Here is a 16,099-nt window from a genome sequence, read left to right on the forward strand (position 1 = left end):
AACTTAGATCTGGGCAACTCATATTTTTTCTTTTGTTAAAATTGAAAAATAAATATTTTAAATTATAATCTAACGTGGCATGCTACAGTAAATTTTTTATTATTATTTTATTCATCTGTTAGTTTGCCCGTTAGATTAGTGACGGAAAGTAGCTTCAAGGACTTAAATGGAAACGCGTAAATTGATTTAAGGACTAAAAGTGGAAAAAATAAAATGTAGGGACTAAAATGGAAAAAAGTCAAAATGTAAGGACTAAAAGTGCATTTACGCCAAAAGTGATGCTAAAGTAAGATGTGACAATACAACATGCTGGGTCAGTCAAAGAAATGGTGTCAGGACAGCCTTTTGAAGATGTATTAGGTGAGATAGATAAAGGAATAGGAAAGTATGATTTTAGAAGTGTAGGGGCAATAGGTTCTGAAGTTAGCATGGGAAAGGAAAATTTTGTGGGCCACCCAAATATCAAGGAAGCCATGTTTCCGTGTACACCATCAAGGCCAGCCCAATTGTCTTTTTGTCCTAGAGTACCGTCGGCAGATATTCCAAACTCCTTGGTCAGTCATGGGTCTGTGGAGGGGACATGGAAAAGAATTACTAGAATTGGGTTGGTAGCTGATGCATGTATGTCTGAGGCAGTGGGAGGGAAAAGAAGTTTAGGCAGTGACTCAAACCAAACTGAGTTACCCGAAAAAAGAAGGGTTTCACAGGGAGGTGCAACAAAAAATAAGATATTTGCAGAGGCTGGTAATCAGTCCTGCCAGAAGCAATGAGTCTGTTATTATGGAACTGTTGTGGGCTTGGGAACCCACGTACAGAGAATGAGCATGCCAGTTTGATACAAGCAAAAGATCCCTCTGTCGTGTTTATAGCCGAAACATGGGCAGATGAAGCAAGGCTAAATCGTACTTTGAGTAAGATTAATTTTGATCAGAAATGGGTGGTTCCAAGGCAAAATAGAGGCGGTGGTTTAGTATTGTTTTGGAAAAATTCGATTAATGTTGATGTGATAGATTCTCACAGGTATTTTATTGACACGGTCATTGACGGGAACACTGCAAATGCTTGGCGATTCACCGGATTTTATGGCGAGCCCGAAACCCATAGGAGGAGTGAGGCATGGAGCAAATTGAGAAGCCTAAATTCTAGAATGAATATTCCTTGGATTTGTGGTGGAGATTTTAATGAAATTGTTCGTAAAGAGGAAAAATGGGGTGGGATTTCTAGAGATCACAATCAAATGCAACTGTTCCAAGATGTGATCGATGAATGTCAATTTATGGATATGGGATATGTGGGGCCTAAATTCACATGGGCGAAACACTATGCTGATGGGCATTCTATAAGAATAAGATTGGATCGATGCTTGGCTACAAATTCTTGGTTCCAAAAATTCCCAGGTACAAGAATTCACCATCTTAGCTATATGTCTTCGGATCATTCTCCTCTTCTGATCAATTTGTCTGGGTTGCCTGAACCTAGGAAGAAGAGATGTTTTAGGTTCGAAGAAATGTGGTTATCGGATCCAACATGTGGTGAAACGGTCGAGGAAGTCTGGAGTAATACAAGGGAGCCGAATCTAAGCATAGCCATTCTGAAAAAAGTGGCTAAATGTGAACAAGAGTTAACATGGTGGAATAAGCACAACTTTGGGCATGTGAGAAGGGAGTTAGAGATTAAGAAGAAACAACTTGTATTGGTTGAGAATGAGGCTATGGTGAGTGGGAATAATACTCGGGTTAGAAGTCTAAGAGAAGAGATTAACTCTCTACAAGATCGGGAATCAAGGATGTGGTGTCAAAGATCAAGGGTGTTGTGGTTAAGCAAAGGGGAAAACAACACAGCTTTTTTCCACAGCAAGGCTACAAAGAGATTTAGAAAGAATCTAATCAGAGGGATAAGAGATTGAAATGGAGCCTGGTTGACCGACCAAGAGGAAATAGGGCATGTGATGGAAAGTTACTACAAAGACCTTTTCTCCACCTCCAATCCGATCCTTGTAGCTGAATCTCTAGAGAAAATCCCATGTAGGGTGACTAATGAGATGAATGCGGAACTGATGAAGGAATTTACAGAATTGGAAGTCAAGGAAGCCTTGAATCAGATGGCTCCCCTAAAGGCTCCGGGTCCGGATGGTATGCCTCTGTTGTTTTACCAACATTTTTGGGCGACGATGCAGCATGATGTTACTTCAGCCATCCTCTCATGGTTGAATTCAGGTACCCTACCCGAACCAATTAACCATACTCTCATTACTCTCATTCCTAAAATTGCTAATCCTGAACATGTGTCTAAGTTTCGTCCCATTAGTCTTTGTAATGTCCTTTACAAGATTTATTCTAAGGTCTTAGCAAATAGATTGAAAAAATTTCTACCTCTCTTAATTACTGAACATCAATCTGCCTTTGCTAAGGAAAGACTTATTTTAGACAATATTATGGTTGCTTTTGAGACCCTTCACCATATGAAGCAACATAATTCAAGGAAGCATGGGTTTATAGCTATCAAATTAGACATGAGTAAAGCCTATGATCGGGTGGAATGGGTGTATCTGGAGAGACTTTTGGAAAAAATGGGTTTCTGTGATAGATGGGTAGCTCTTATGATGAGTTGCGTGAAATCAGTGTCGTATTCTATCATGGTGAATGGTGAGCCAACTGGGATGATCCATCCAAAGAGAGGAATTAGACAAGGAGACCCACTATCTCCTTTCCTTTTCCTTTTATGTACGGAAGGACTTCATGCTTTCATAAAACACTCGGCGAGGAATAGGGATATTAAGGGTTTTTCCTTGTGCAAACGAGGCCCAAAGCTAACCCACTTATTTTTTGCAGACGATAGCTTGCTTTTCTGTAGGTCAATTCCTGAGGATTGCCATAATGTGCTAAAGATTTTGGGTGAATATGAGACTTGGTCAGGGCAAAAAATTAACAAAGAGAAGACCGCAATTTTCTTGAGCAAATCTACCACGGATGAAGCAAAATCAAGCATAAAGAACCTCTTCCAAGTCCAAGAAGTGAAGTCCTATGAGAAATATTTGGGGCTCCCCTCTTTTGTTGGGAGGGGAAAAAAGGCTAGCTTCAACTACATAAAAGAAAGGGTTTGGAGGAAACTCCAAGGATGGGAGGGTAAATTGTTATCTCAAGCTGGGAGAGAGGTCTTAATCAAAGCTGTGATCCAAGCTATCCCTACTTATGCCATGGGATGCTTTAAATTGCCATTGGGGCTCTGTGATGATATTGAAGCAATGATTAAGAAGTTTTGGTGGGGGCAAAGAGGAAATAGAAGAAAAATTCACTGGATCCGGTGGAGCGAATTAATTAAATCCAAAATGGTGGGTGGAATGGGTTTTCGCGACTTGGCTCATTTTAATGACGCCCTTTTGGCGAAACAAGCGTGGCGACTTTTGCACAACAAGGAAACCCTCTTTTACAAAGTTTTCAAGGCCAAGTTCTTCCCCAACACTTCTCTCTTAGAAGCTAAGGAAACAAGTTCGAGATCCTATGCTTGGAAGAGTATTCTTTACGGTCGTGATGTTATCCTTGACAGTGCTTGTTGGAGGGTGGGGAATGGAAAGTCCATAAAAATCTGGCAACACCATTAGCTGCCTCGAAAACATCCAACCAAGATCCTCTCTCCAATGGTGGAAACAATGGAAGAAGCCACAGTAGATTGCTTAATTAATGAGGAAACGAGAACTTGGAATGTTGCTATGATTGATGGAATTTTTGCTCCACAAGAAGCTGAGGAAATAAAGAACATCCCACTGGCTAGAGAAGACACTGAAGACTCTCTGTATTGGCCGTGGGAGCATGATGGGAGGTATAGTTGCAAAACGGGCTACCGCTTCTTAAAGGAAGATGAAGTTGGTTTTCAAGTGTCTGTGCACCAAGAGCATGAGGAAGGGTTATGGAAGAAGGTTTGGGCCCTTGACTGTCCAAATAAAATAAAAAATCTCATCTGGAGAGCTAGCCGTAACTCTCTCCCTACTAAGTGCAATCTATATAGACGGACGGTTATTACAGAACACTGTTGTGACCGATGCAAGGAAGAATCTGAAGACATGTTGCATGCAGTGTGGAGTTGCAAAAAACTGGATGGGGTTTGGGGAGCAAACAGTTTGTGGAATTTTCGGAATCAACAGAGCTTTGCAAGTTTTAGTGAGCTTTTGGCCTGGGTCTTCGATCATCAAAGGAAACCGGGTCTATTTGCCTTCATTATCTGGTCCATTTGGCACCAAAGGAACCAACTTCGGACTCAACAAGCTCATCGTCCCTTACAACAAATTTCCCAGTGGGCACATGACTGTTTCAGTGAGTTTCAAGCGTTGAAAGAAGCACCATTACCCAGTAGACAGTTGAGAAGAATAAGATGGAAACCTCCAGACCAGGGAACGCTCAAAATAAACTTTGATGGCGCCATCTTCACTGAGGAAAAATGCTCCGGATTGGGAATTGTGATCCGCGACGGGAAGGGTCTTGTTCTGGCCTCCATGGCAGCTCGGATTCCACAGCAACTCCGGCCTGAGGAGATCGAAGCACTGGCTGCGTCCAAAGCCCTTAAGTTCGCAAGAGATTTGGATGTCACTGATGCAATCTTGGAGGGTGATTCTCTAATGGTGATGTCGGCCCTGAAGGTTAAGAATTTTGGTCTAGCTCCGTTTGGGTTGTTGTTACAAGACTCTGTAGTCTTTTCTTCAGGTTTCACAAAATTGTCCTACTCTCACACTAAGAGAGAGGGCAACACAGTAGCACATAATTTGGCAAAATTAGCTTCTAATTGTACAAGTTGTGTAATTTGGATGGAAGATGTTCCACATGTTGTAATGCCTTCTTACCAGGCTGACTTAGCTGGTATTTCCTAATTTAATGATAGTACTGTTTCTCAAAAAAAAAAAAAAAAAAAGTAATTTAAAAGTTAAAACTGACGTGAATCCCTCAATTAGTCAATGCGCCCATGTAACTCTTTTTGAGTTTTTCCTTTTTCTTTTTCTTTTTTTCTTTTTTTTCATATTAGAGGGGCAAACTGGCAAAGTATCTAGGAGGCTTTTGATTTTACATTGTGTTTGGTAAATTTAACATGTTGTGCTTTTTGGTACAATAGAATGATTTTTCTCCCGGTGAAAAAAAAAATAGTTAGGACCGAGTTTGACTATAAATTTGTTAAACTACAACTTTCTTTAAAAAAAATTTTAAAAAAAAAATTGCTACATATTTTTAAAATCTAATCATTAGATTGTATGGTCTTTACGCTCTTAACATACATATCAAATTTTGTGTCAATTAGATATTATTTACTATATAATCTATAAACTCATTTTTTATGCATAATTTTAGACTATAAAAATTTGCAATTTAAACAATTGATTGATGACATAACTATTAATTTTTAATCTTATGAAAATTTTGCAAGCATGGAGAACTTAAGTAGAAAATGTAATCCAATGTTAGATTTATCAAATTTTACATCCAACAGAAAAAATAAAATAAAATAATATTAAGTAAAGTTGTAGTCTAAGACTACAATAAAGTTTGTAATCAAATTTTGTCTTTATACACATTCAAAAGGCTGAACTCAACTCTCCATTTCATGAGTTAGGGACAACCCCCTCAATCTTTGCCGCTTGCCGGACATATAATGCAGATTAACTAGTTTTAAGTATTAACAAAATTAGTCAAATGCATAATTTTGGCTAAAAACAAAGAATTATGACAACTCGCTCCTTAACATGTAGCTGAAATGTGCAACCACATGTTGGAGTGATGGAGTTTTTACATATTTAAATGGTTTGACCTTATGTCATTGCTTACTTAACCCGTGCTCTTCCCAAATCAAAACCCAATCAGTACTATTATACATGTCGATCTGAGGTATTCACATGAACTTTAAAATATTTTGCTAGCTTTTGTCAATGAAATGGAGAAGAAAACAATAATCAGAAATATTTTGCTATTAGGTCTCTATACCCCGGTGTCAGCATTTGGCTATGGTTCCATGTATTGTATGGATTAAGACAATAACTTCAAATGGGCCATTTTTATATTTCTTGAGTTTGTGAGATTTTTTCACTTATATATATATAAATATATATATTTATATTTATATTGTTATATTGTGTTTATTATAATATTATAATTATTAGTAACAAATTTATCTAGATAACCTTTTTGAGACTCGATTTAACTCTCTCTCTCTCTCTCAAAGTTTTTCATATTCATATATATATATATATATATATTCGGCTTTGGATGAACATATTGAAAAATGTTTACTATCAAAATAAACTCTATTTGTATAATTATAATAACTAGAATTTTAAATAAATATAAAAAATTCAAGCTTACGACAATGAAACTAATTTATAAAATTATACTACTGCAACGTCACTTAATCATAAAAGTATTTAATAGTCCCAATCTTAATAATAAAGTTTCACTATATTACTCAATGAATTAAATAAAGCAGTACAATACAATAAAAATAAAATAAATAAAAAACATTATCTATTGTGTCGGCAAACTAAAAACTTATAATTGGCCAACGGGGGCTTGGCTGAGTAGGTAAGGCTCGGACGTTTCATGCAACACACCTAGATTCGAGTTCCACTGCCCGCAAGAGTCCGTTGGTGGGCATCCTTAGTGGGGTTGACCCCCACACAATCATTGATGCTACTGACGCCGAGATCGGCCCCGACTGTCTACCTCCGACCGGCGTCCTGCCCGAGGGTGTAATATAACCATAGAGGCCTCCATTTTAGTTTCTCAAAAAAAAAAAAAAAAACTTATAATTGAATATTTTACTGAAATCATATTTTTATATCTTTATATAAATTTTGATCATAGATTTATTTACTAATAATTAATTATATATTTATTTGATTTTATTTCACCTTTTTTTTTTTAGAAATTTATTTCACAAAACTTGATTTTTTTATTAACAACTAGGATATTATATATATACTAAGAAATAATATCAACATAGAATAATATATAAACTAATAAAAGTGTGGATGTCATGGGCAGTGCTACAGCAAGCCCAAGGGGTTCATTTGAACCCCCTAACCTGGCCCAAAAAGATACATTATATATATATATATATATATATTGACCCCTAAATAAAAATTTTGATCACTCTGAACCAAAATTTTGTTTAAACTCAATTAAAATAAGCTTAAATATAATTATTTTAGTTCTACTTTCACAATAATTTTATAATAAAAGTTAAGTAGTATATTGTAATTGGTTTTTATCTAGACTTACAATTAACATCACTTTTTTACATACCTTTAACAATTTGCCACTTAAATTTTATTATGAAAATATTGCGTCAATAGCATTAGTGTTAAAATTGTTTCTTCATTAAACAAAATAAATAAATAAATAAACTTTCTCTTCAAACGATTCCTAACTCCAACACTATTGACTCCCTAGAAAAAAGAAAAAATTCTAAAGCCACCACCACCGCTGGATGTGGAAAACCTATATAGAGTATATATATATATATATATATATATAAATCTATAAAGAAGAAAAAAAATTGAAACTAAATTTTATTTAGGAAAAAAAATCCTAAGAGATAATTATGGCTGGGTTTCGTGCATGGATTACTTTTTCTTTTTTCTTTTTCTTTTTTAATCTGTGGTACCCACATACCCCCTTCCTCGTTGAATATATGGATTTGTGACATGTGTCTTTCATCACTACCAAATACTAAGAGTGTATTTAAATATTGATTATTTTACTGAAATTGAAAATTTATTATTGAAATTACTATAAATGAATGTAAAAATTTGTTGAAATAGTACAGTGAAACCCATAAATAATACTAAAAAGTGCAGTACGGCCCATAAACAGTAACAAAAATAAGCTGAATAATAAAATAATTTTAATTTTCTATCCTAATCTGCACACTAAAAATAAGGATTCTCACTATCAAAAAGAAAAAAGGAAAAAAAGAATAAGGATTCTCAAAAAACAAAACAAAGAAGCACACAAACTAAAGAAAAAAAACCCCTGATTCTCAAAAACCAAAAAATAAAATAATAAAATAATAAAATAAAAGAAAGAAAGAAATTGTTCTTCTTCTTCTTCTTTTTTAATAGAAATAAGAGTATTCACTTTTGTTTAAGTATCTAATCTAACAATTCCCTTGAACACATGTGATTTCCTCATCCCATTGTCATGAAATATATATTATTCCTATATTAACACTACACACACAATAATATATATTTCATAACTGTTAAGTTGATATATCTTTACAGGTCTTAGTTTCACTTTTTTATTTACCATTAACAATTAACCATCTCGAAAATTGTGATTAAAAAAACTCAGTTATTGTCGTTCATGACTCACTGGTTGCTATCTAGGAAACATGGTGCATTTTTTTTTTTTTTCCTATTGCCAACTCAAATACTATGACATAGAAAATGAGTGTTGGGCAAAACTTGTACAAAGTGAAAAGCCCAAATAACTTCTTTCTTTATTCTTTTTTGAGAAACAAAAGCCCAAATAACTTCAAGAATACTTTTTGAAAAACTTCAAGAGCACTTGGACATTTTGTCAAAAACTATGTGCAGTCAATGGGCTTCCCAAGGAATCCAACTAAATCCCTTCAAAGATCGGGCCACACAACCCATCAACTCTCCGTCATGATATATTGATATGGGCTTATATGATCCATCACTTCAATTCAAGATTTGGGCTTTTTGACCCAATATCTTCTCTTCACAGATTCTACTCAGACTTGTGTACGTCTTCTCTTGCTTCATGAAACATGCCCGTGTTCCTCTTCTCATTTCGAAATGGGCCTCAAGATCCCCTGGCATTTGCCACGTGGTATGTGCTGACTGCTGAAGGCTTATTTTCTCTCTATGCGGATTAGGGCCCACAATATTTCCCCTAATTTAACCCAAAAAAATAAAATCTTTATGAGAAAAAATGCTCAAGCCCATAAAACTATTTGGGCTTGTGCATAAAATCATCAAAGTCCATACCACTGCAAAACCAACTATTTACAAAAGTGTTACGTCCACAACATTTTTATAACAAATTATATCTGATAAGTTGTTATTGGTTCTAATTTGAACTGACTAATGAAATTACTTTTTTTTTCATCAATAACAATCCTAATAATTGGAAATTTTAGTCAAGGCTTGGAACTCCATATCAGTACACATTGAAGCAACAAATTTCTCAGGAAAATCACGTTACTTGCACCACATTAAGTTGGGATGTCATTTCCAACTCCAATTCATGATCCAAACTTATGAGTTTTCATGGACTTAAGCTTTGATTTTGTAGTTCTAAGGGTAAAAGTATGACTAAGTAGGTTCATGGAAGTGCCACATGCCAGTGGAAATATGACTTTATAATAAAAGTATTTTGAAAAATGCTATGAACATAGCATCTTTTTTTAATAAAAAATATTATTTTATTTATTGGCTAACATTTGAGCTTAATTAATATTATTACAATGAAAGAAATAACCCTATTGATTAAAATTAGGGGGCTTTATTCTACTTGGGGGTCTTAGGCAACTACCTCATTTGCTTATAGTGTAGAGCCGACCTTGCTATTTACTATGACAATTTCTTAGAATCTATTTGCTAAGGTAATATGTACTCACTAAAAAATTCTACTAAGAATGATAAAGAATGTCATAATCTTCCAACATTAAACAACTAAGTTTTGATAAGACATTATTACAATATTTAATTTTGATAATGAATGATAATATATGTTACAATTGAAACTCTTAATCAAATGAAATACCTACAACCATCTACAATGAAGATTTTGTTATCCATACTTCCTTCTTTATTATCTTATTTTATGAGCCTAACTACAATGTTTAGTTTACTCGATTTTTAATTAAAAACCCTTTTAAGCAAGAAAATAAATCTAAAAAGAATAAGATAAAAAAAGACATGTCATCAAAGTTTCCATTAAATAAAATTATAAGTATAAAAGATTTAAACCTAATAAATTAGTATTCTCTAAATAACAAATAGAATATCATATATCACAATTCTCACCTTCCAAGCATGAATACCACATAAAATTCAAAATACACAACAACAACAAAATGGGACATTAAAATTTAGTGAGGAGTATTTTAGACATTGCATAATAGAATATTTTAAAAATTATAAGTGTAAGTACACGATTTATAACAACCCATAATAGTGTTGGATTCGCACGTAAAAAGGCCCAAACAATATCATTTATAGAGCATGGGTTTGAAAGGCTAGGCCTTGATCACAAGACAGTGGATTTTTCGTGGTGTTCATACGTAATAAAATTGTGTTCGCCCTAGGAGTTTTTCTCCTGGAGGCGAGCTGGGAGGCTCTGGTTTTTGGCCATTTTTCCCAGCCCCTTTCTCCGGATTGCTTACTTTTCCTTTTATACTAATCTGTATCCCTTATCCAACGTCCACGTGTGGGTTCGACTTTCCAGGATTGATACTTGTCCCATCAGCCCATACCCAGAGTGGTTGGGGGTGGTTGTAAAAGCTGAAGAGTATGGCTCTGTCAAGTGCAGAGTATTGAATGGCAGTAAGGGCGGCTTTCCCTTTGTCCTTGGTTGTTATACTATCCAGCGTACCCTTCTCTATTGACTTAGATATTTTAGATTTTTTCCCAAACGGTTCCTATACCGTTTTTGCCCTTCCTTCTAGGGAGACCTCAGATATGCCGAGGACAGAATCATCCTCAACTGTGTCTCAAGACTATTTGGACTTTTATTACTTATCCTCGGCTATAACCTTCCTCGGCTCGGGCCTTGGGCCTCAATGTAAAAATGGGCCAGGGCCACAAATTATTGGACCCCACAATAGCCCCTCAAAATCCTGTTGTCCGACCTCTTGGTCGAAGAGGAAGGTTTTGGTAATGCCACGCCTTTATTGCGGTCTGTTTAGATCTGCCCTTCATCAATGTGGGTGTCTCTTCATCTATCCAGGAAACATACTGGACTACTAGACATTCTTTTGAATTCATTCATGATGCGTTCCTACCGCTTCATTATCCGAAACGCGCCTTTAATGATTTCCCTTTACGAGACCATTTAAATTCGACGGTTATTGACGGCGTGGGGAAGTGGAATGGGTATATTCTCATTTACCGATTTTCTTGGAAATTTGGACAGATTAAATGCCTCCCATTTTGCCCTTTATATAAGAAGGAAAGCAAGAGGTTACCTCTCTTACACAGAGACCTTTCAATCCTTTTAAAGTCTGAAAACCCTTAGCCTCCCCCAAAGTTTCCCTTATCTGCCCGCTTACACCTTGAATTGTGATTCGTCCACGATAGGAGCGGGGATGGAGAGACCATACACTTCCCAGAAATGCTACGTTCTTGTGAAGCTCAAAATGGCTCGGTCAAGGCAGGGATGGCAGAGACTCAAGATACTTCTCATCCTCCTTTCAGCCAAAATCCGAAGCAAGGGCTCGTCGCGTCAAACTTTTGGCGCGACTGAGCTGAGGTCACCCATTATCAGTACCAGCCGCTCTCTTATGAGCATAGCTAACATGGCACCAACGTGTTAGAAGTTAGGACTGACGCAGGGACAAAGTATCCCTGCTTCTTCCTCTCTTCCTTTACTGGTGCCTCATTTTGCCTCTCCTTCTTCTTCTTTCCCATCACCAGATCCATCCTGGTGCTTTTCCTTCTTCCTCTTCTTCTCCTCCTTCACCAAGGAAGGTCCTCCTCTCAATATGGGTGCCACTGGGGCAGAATTTGGAAAGACTTGGGAGCAGAGCTTAAAAAGATTTCTGGTTGTTTGTTTTTTTCTTTTTTATTGTTTTTGTAACTCATTTTCTATATAGGCTTTGTTTAAGCCCTTCATTGTACGCTGTAATACCTCTTTATATTAATAAAAATCATTATTACTTTATTCCGTATATTCTATCTCTTCTTTTTGAAATGGTTATGCCGTGAATAGACGTACTACTTTGTGACTTCTTTTTTATTTCTATACTCTGAACAACGTTTAGGGCCAAAACCCCAGTTAATAAAAAGACCTCGCTCTGTGCTTATTGAAACTATCCGACATAACAATACCGAATTGAACAAATGATACCTAGGACTGAAATCCTTACTAAGAAGAAAAGGAAAAGATGTTATGATGAGCTTATTAGGGCTGTCTAGCATAATAACGCTGACCTAAGAAAGCAATATTTAGGGCCGAAATCCCTTACTAAGAAAAAAGATGTTACTATGAACTTATTAGAGGTAATGTGTACAATAAGACCGACCTGAAAATGGTTTGTATACCCCAAACTTGAACGAGGTGATGACTGAATGCTCGATGCCATGTAGGAAGTAATCATCCGAGGATATATAACCCAAAAATGTACAGCCCTTGTAGGTTGCTGAGTAATAAGGCGTTTCGCCATCTTGCTAATAAATTTCATAGCCTTAACCTTTTCTGGTATTTGGTCTGAGAACTGAGCGACTTAGAATTATTCTTAAGTAGCTGACTTCTCCATAGGTTTGAGTCTGAGGACCATGCAATACCTTGGTTCTGTCCAAAACTTGATTTTGATAAGTAGTTGGTTTCCCCATAAGTTTGAGTCCGAGGACCATGCAATACCTTGGTTCTATCCAAAACTCGATTTTGATAAGTAGTTGGTTTCCCCATAGGTTTGAGTCCGAGAACCATGCAATACCTTGGTTCTGTCCAAAACTCGATTTTGATAAGTAGTTGGTTTTCCCATAGGTTTGAGTCCAAGGACCATGCAATACCTTGGTTCTGTCCAAAACTCGATTTTGGTAAGTAGTTGGTTTCCCCATAGGTTTGAGTCCGAGGACCATGCAATACCTTGGTTCTGTCCAAAACTCGATTTTGATAAGGAGTTGGTTTCCCCATAAGTTTGAATCCGAGGATCATGCAATACCTTGGTTCTGTCCAAAACTCGATTTTGATAAGCAGTTGGTTTCCCCATAGGTTTGAGTCCGAGGATCATGCAATACCTTGGTTCTGTCTAAAACTCGATTTTGATAAGCAGTTGGTTTCCCCATAGGTTTGAGTCCGAGGACTATGCAATACCTTGGTTCTGTTCAAAACTCGATTTTGATAAGTAGTTGGTTTCCCCATAGATTTGAGTCCGAGGACCATGCAATACCTTGATTCTGTCCAAAACTTGATTTTGATAAGTAGTTGGTTTCCCCATAGGTTTGAGTCCGAGGACCATGCAATACCTTGATTCTGTCCAAAACTCGATTTTGATAAGTAGTTGGTTTCCCCATAGGTTTGAGTCCGAGGACCATGCAATACCTTGGTTCTGTCTAACACTCGATTTTGATAAGTAGTTGGTTTCCCCATAGGTTTGAGTCCGAGGACCATGCAATACCTTGGTTCTGTCCAACACTCGATTTTGATAAGTAGTTGGTTTCCCCATAGGTTTGAGTCCGAGGACCATGTAATACCTTGGTTCTGTCCAAAACTTGATTTTGATAAGTAGTTGGTTTCCCCATAGGTTTGAGTCCGAGGACCATGCAATACCTTAGTTCTGTCCAAAACTTGATTTTGATAAGTAGTTGGGGGAATTACCCCCTCGGCTATGGCGTGGGACCTTGGTTTAAGGGGACTAGCTCCTCGACCAAGCCCCTAAAACTATCTGTGTTGCTGACGCTACAAAGCTCAGCCCCTAGTGAAGAAACATAGCCCCTAGTGGAACTTTGTGCTAAAACACTACACCCAGTTGTTGGAAATGATGTGAGTGATTGTCTCAACCCACCACCTGCGCTGCGACACAAGTCTTTCCCACAGACGGCGCCAATTGTAAGGACACGATTTGTAACGACCCATAATAGTGTTGGGTTCGCACGTAAAAATGCCCAAACAATATCATTTATAGAACGTGGTTTTGAAAGGCTAGGCGTTGGTCACATGACAGTGGATTTTTCGTGGTATTCATACGTAATAAAATCGTGTTCACCCTAGGAGTCTTTCTCTTGGAGGCGGGCTGGGAGGCTCTGGTTTTTGGCCATTTTTCCCAGCCCCTTTCTCCGGATTGCTTACTTTTCCTTTTATACTATCCTATATCCCTTATCCAACATCCACGTGTGGGTTCAACTTTCCAGGATTGATACTTGTCCCATCAGCCCATACCCAGAGTGGTTGGGGGTGGTTGTAAAAGCTGAAGAGTATGGCTCTGTCAGGTGCAGAGTAATGAATGGCAGTAAGGGCGGCTTTCCCTTTGTCCTTGGTTGTTATACTATCCAGCGTACCCTTCTCTATTAACCTCGATATTTTAGATTTTTTCCCAAACGGTTCCTATACCGTTTTTGCCCTTCCTTCCAGGGAGACCTCGGATATGCCGAGGACAGAATCATCCTCGGCTGTGTCTCAAGACTATTTGGACTTTTATTATCTATCCTCGGCTATAACCTTCCTCGGCTCGGGCCTTGGGCTCCAATGTAAAAATGGGCCAAGGCCACAAATTATTGGACCCCACAATAAGATTTTGTTAGGATTTATCTAAGAGTGTAACGGTAGTTAGTAGGGGTATATGCTCATTTACAAAATATAAAGGAGGGAAATTTTCAACTTTAGTTTAGGGAAGGAATACAATTACCCCAAACATAAAGGGTGAAAGTGTTTTTTTTTTTTTTAATACTTTAAACAATGTGTATAAAAAATAAAAAATAAAAAAGTTAGGCTAAGAAAACTATGCATAAAACAATGAATTTTGGCTCAACAAATTGACTAATCCAAAAAAGAAGTCTAGGGGAACACAATAAAATGTTATGATATTTTTACAATACTATATTTCTAGCTATGGTGGGTCCTAGTATGATATTTTATTATTTTATTTTAGAGTAATGCTATGTCCACAACATTTTCTCAACAAATCTTAGGTGGTAAATTGTTAATAATTTTAAATTGGGTTAACCACTTTAAACTATGCATTTGAAAACAAACCCAAAAAAAAAAAAAACAAAAAGCCAACTAAAGAAAAAAAAGTGAATTTTGGCTCACAAAATTTAACCAAAAATAAAGCCTAGGAATATAACAGAATGTCATAATATTTTCACAATATCTTTTATTTCCAGTTGTGGTAGGTGTCGATATGATATTTTATTATTATATTTACAATATTTTCACAACAAATCTTAAATGTCAAATTGTTAACTGGTTTTAAACTAGAACCACCACTTCAAATTGTGTATTAAAAAAAAAAAAGCTAGCACAAGAAATATGTGCACAAAATAGCAAATTTTGACTAAAATAAAAAAGAAGTCTAGAAACACAACAATATGTAACATTATTTTCACAATATCTTTATTTTCAACTGTTGTAGGTAATGATATGGTATTTTATTATTTTATTTTAAAGAAATGCTATATCCACAACATTTTCACAACAAATTCTAAATGACAAGTTGTTACTAGTTTTAAACTGGGCCTACTATTGATTTTAATTTTTTTTTTAATCTATCAATAATACCTTGTTACTTAAAATTTGTTGTTAAATTATTATGAAAATGTTGTAGATTTAGCATTTCTTTTTTTTTTTATTCAATTTATAAGGAATTGAGATCTCGACAATTGTGAAAATATTATGACAACAACAAGATGTTATAATATTTTCACAATACATTTATTTTCAACTATGGTTGACCTCAATATCATATTTTATTATTTTATTTTAAGCTATAAGAAATTGACAACTCCATAATCGTAAAACTATTTGTAAGAATATTTTGTGTGAGTATAACAATATTGCATCGGCACATATAAATATTTAAAAGAAAAAACAAAAAGAGTACAAACCAAAACTCTAGCGTATTAAAAAAAAAAAAAAAAAAAAAAAAAAAAAAAAAAACCAACTCAAAACTCACCGAATTGACTAAACCAAAGGTTATCGTAGAATTGAGCTGTTGGCACTTTTTATATAGTTAATTAGTAGAAGGAGATTAGTAGATATGCTGAAGTGGCCTAGATTGACTAATAAGATCGTGTCCCGTGACCTTAGGTAAAAAATTGAACTAGAGCATTAAGCATAATAATCACCATGCAATTGGTGCAATACTTATTAATTGAATTTTTGATTATATGTCTCCCTTCATTCTAGCGCAATTCACTTAGGGCAAGTTTGGT

The 16,099-nt window shown here is 36.0% G+C and overlaps 1 protein-coding gene across 1 annotated transcript; it reads left to right on the top strand.

The window, feature by feature from the left end:
* The first annotated feature begins 766 nt into the window (after positions 1-766).
* Positions 767-1,906, top strand: LOC126704845 (uncharacterized). Its single transcript, XM_050403838.1, has one exon. The coding sequence runs from the start codon at positions 767-769 to the stop codon at positions 1,904-1,906; it is 1,140 nt and encodes a 379-aa protein (XP_050259795.1).
* Positions 1,907-16,099: the final 14,193 nt, after the last annotated feature.

The sequence above is a fragment of the Quercus robur genome, chromosome 11 (genome assembly GCF_932294415.1).
Source record: "Quercus robur chromosome 11, dhQueRobu3.1, whole genome shotgun sequence".
NCBI lineage: Eukaryota > Viridiplantae > Streptophyta > Magnoliopsida > Fagales > Fagaceae > Quercus > Quercus robur.

Coding starts and splice junctions, on each gene's coding strand:
- LOC126704845 (XM_050403838.1), top strand. CDS start 767: ATGAGTCTGTTATTATGGAACTGTTGTGGGCTTGGGAACCCACGTACA.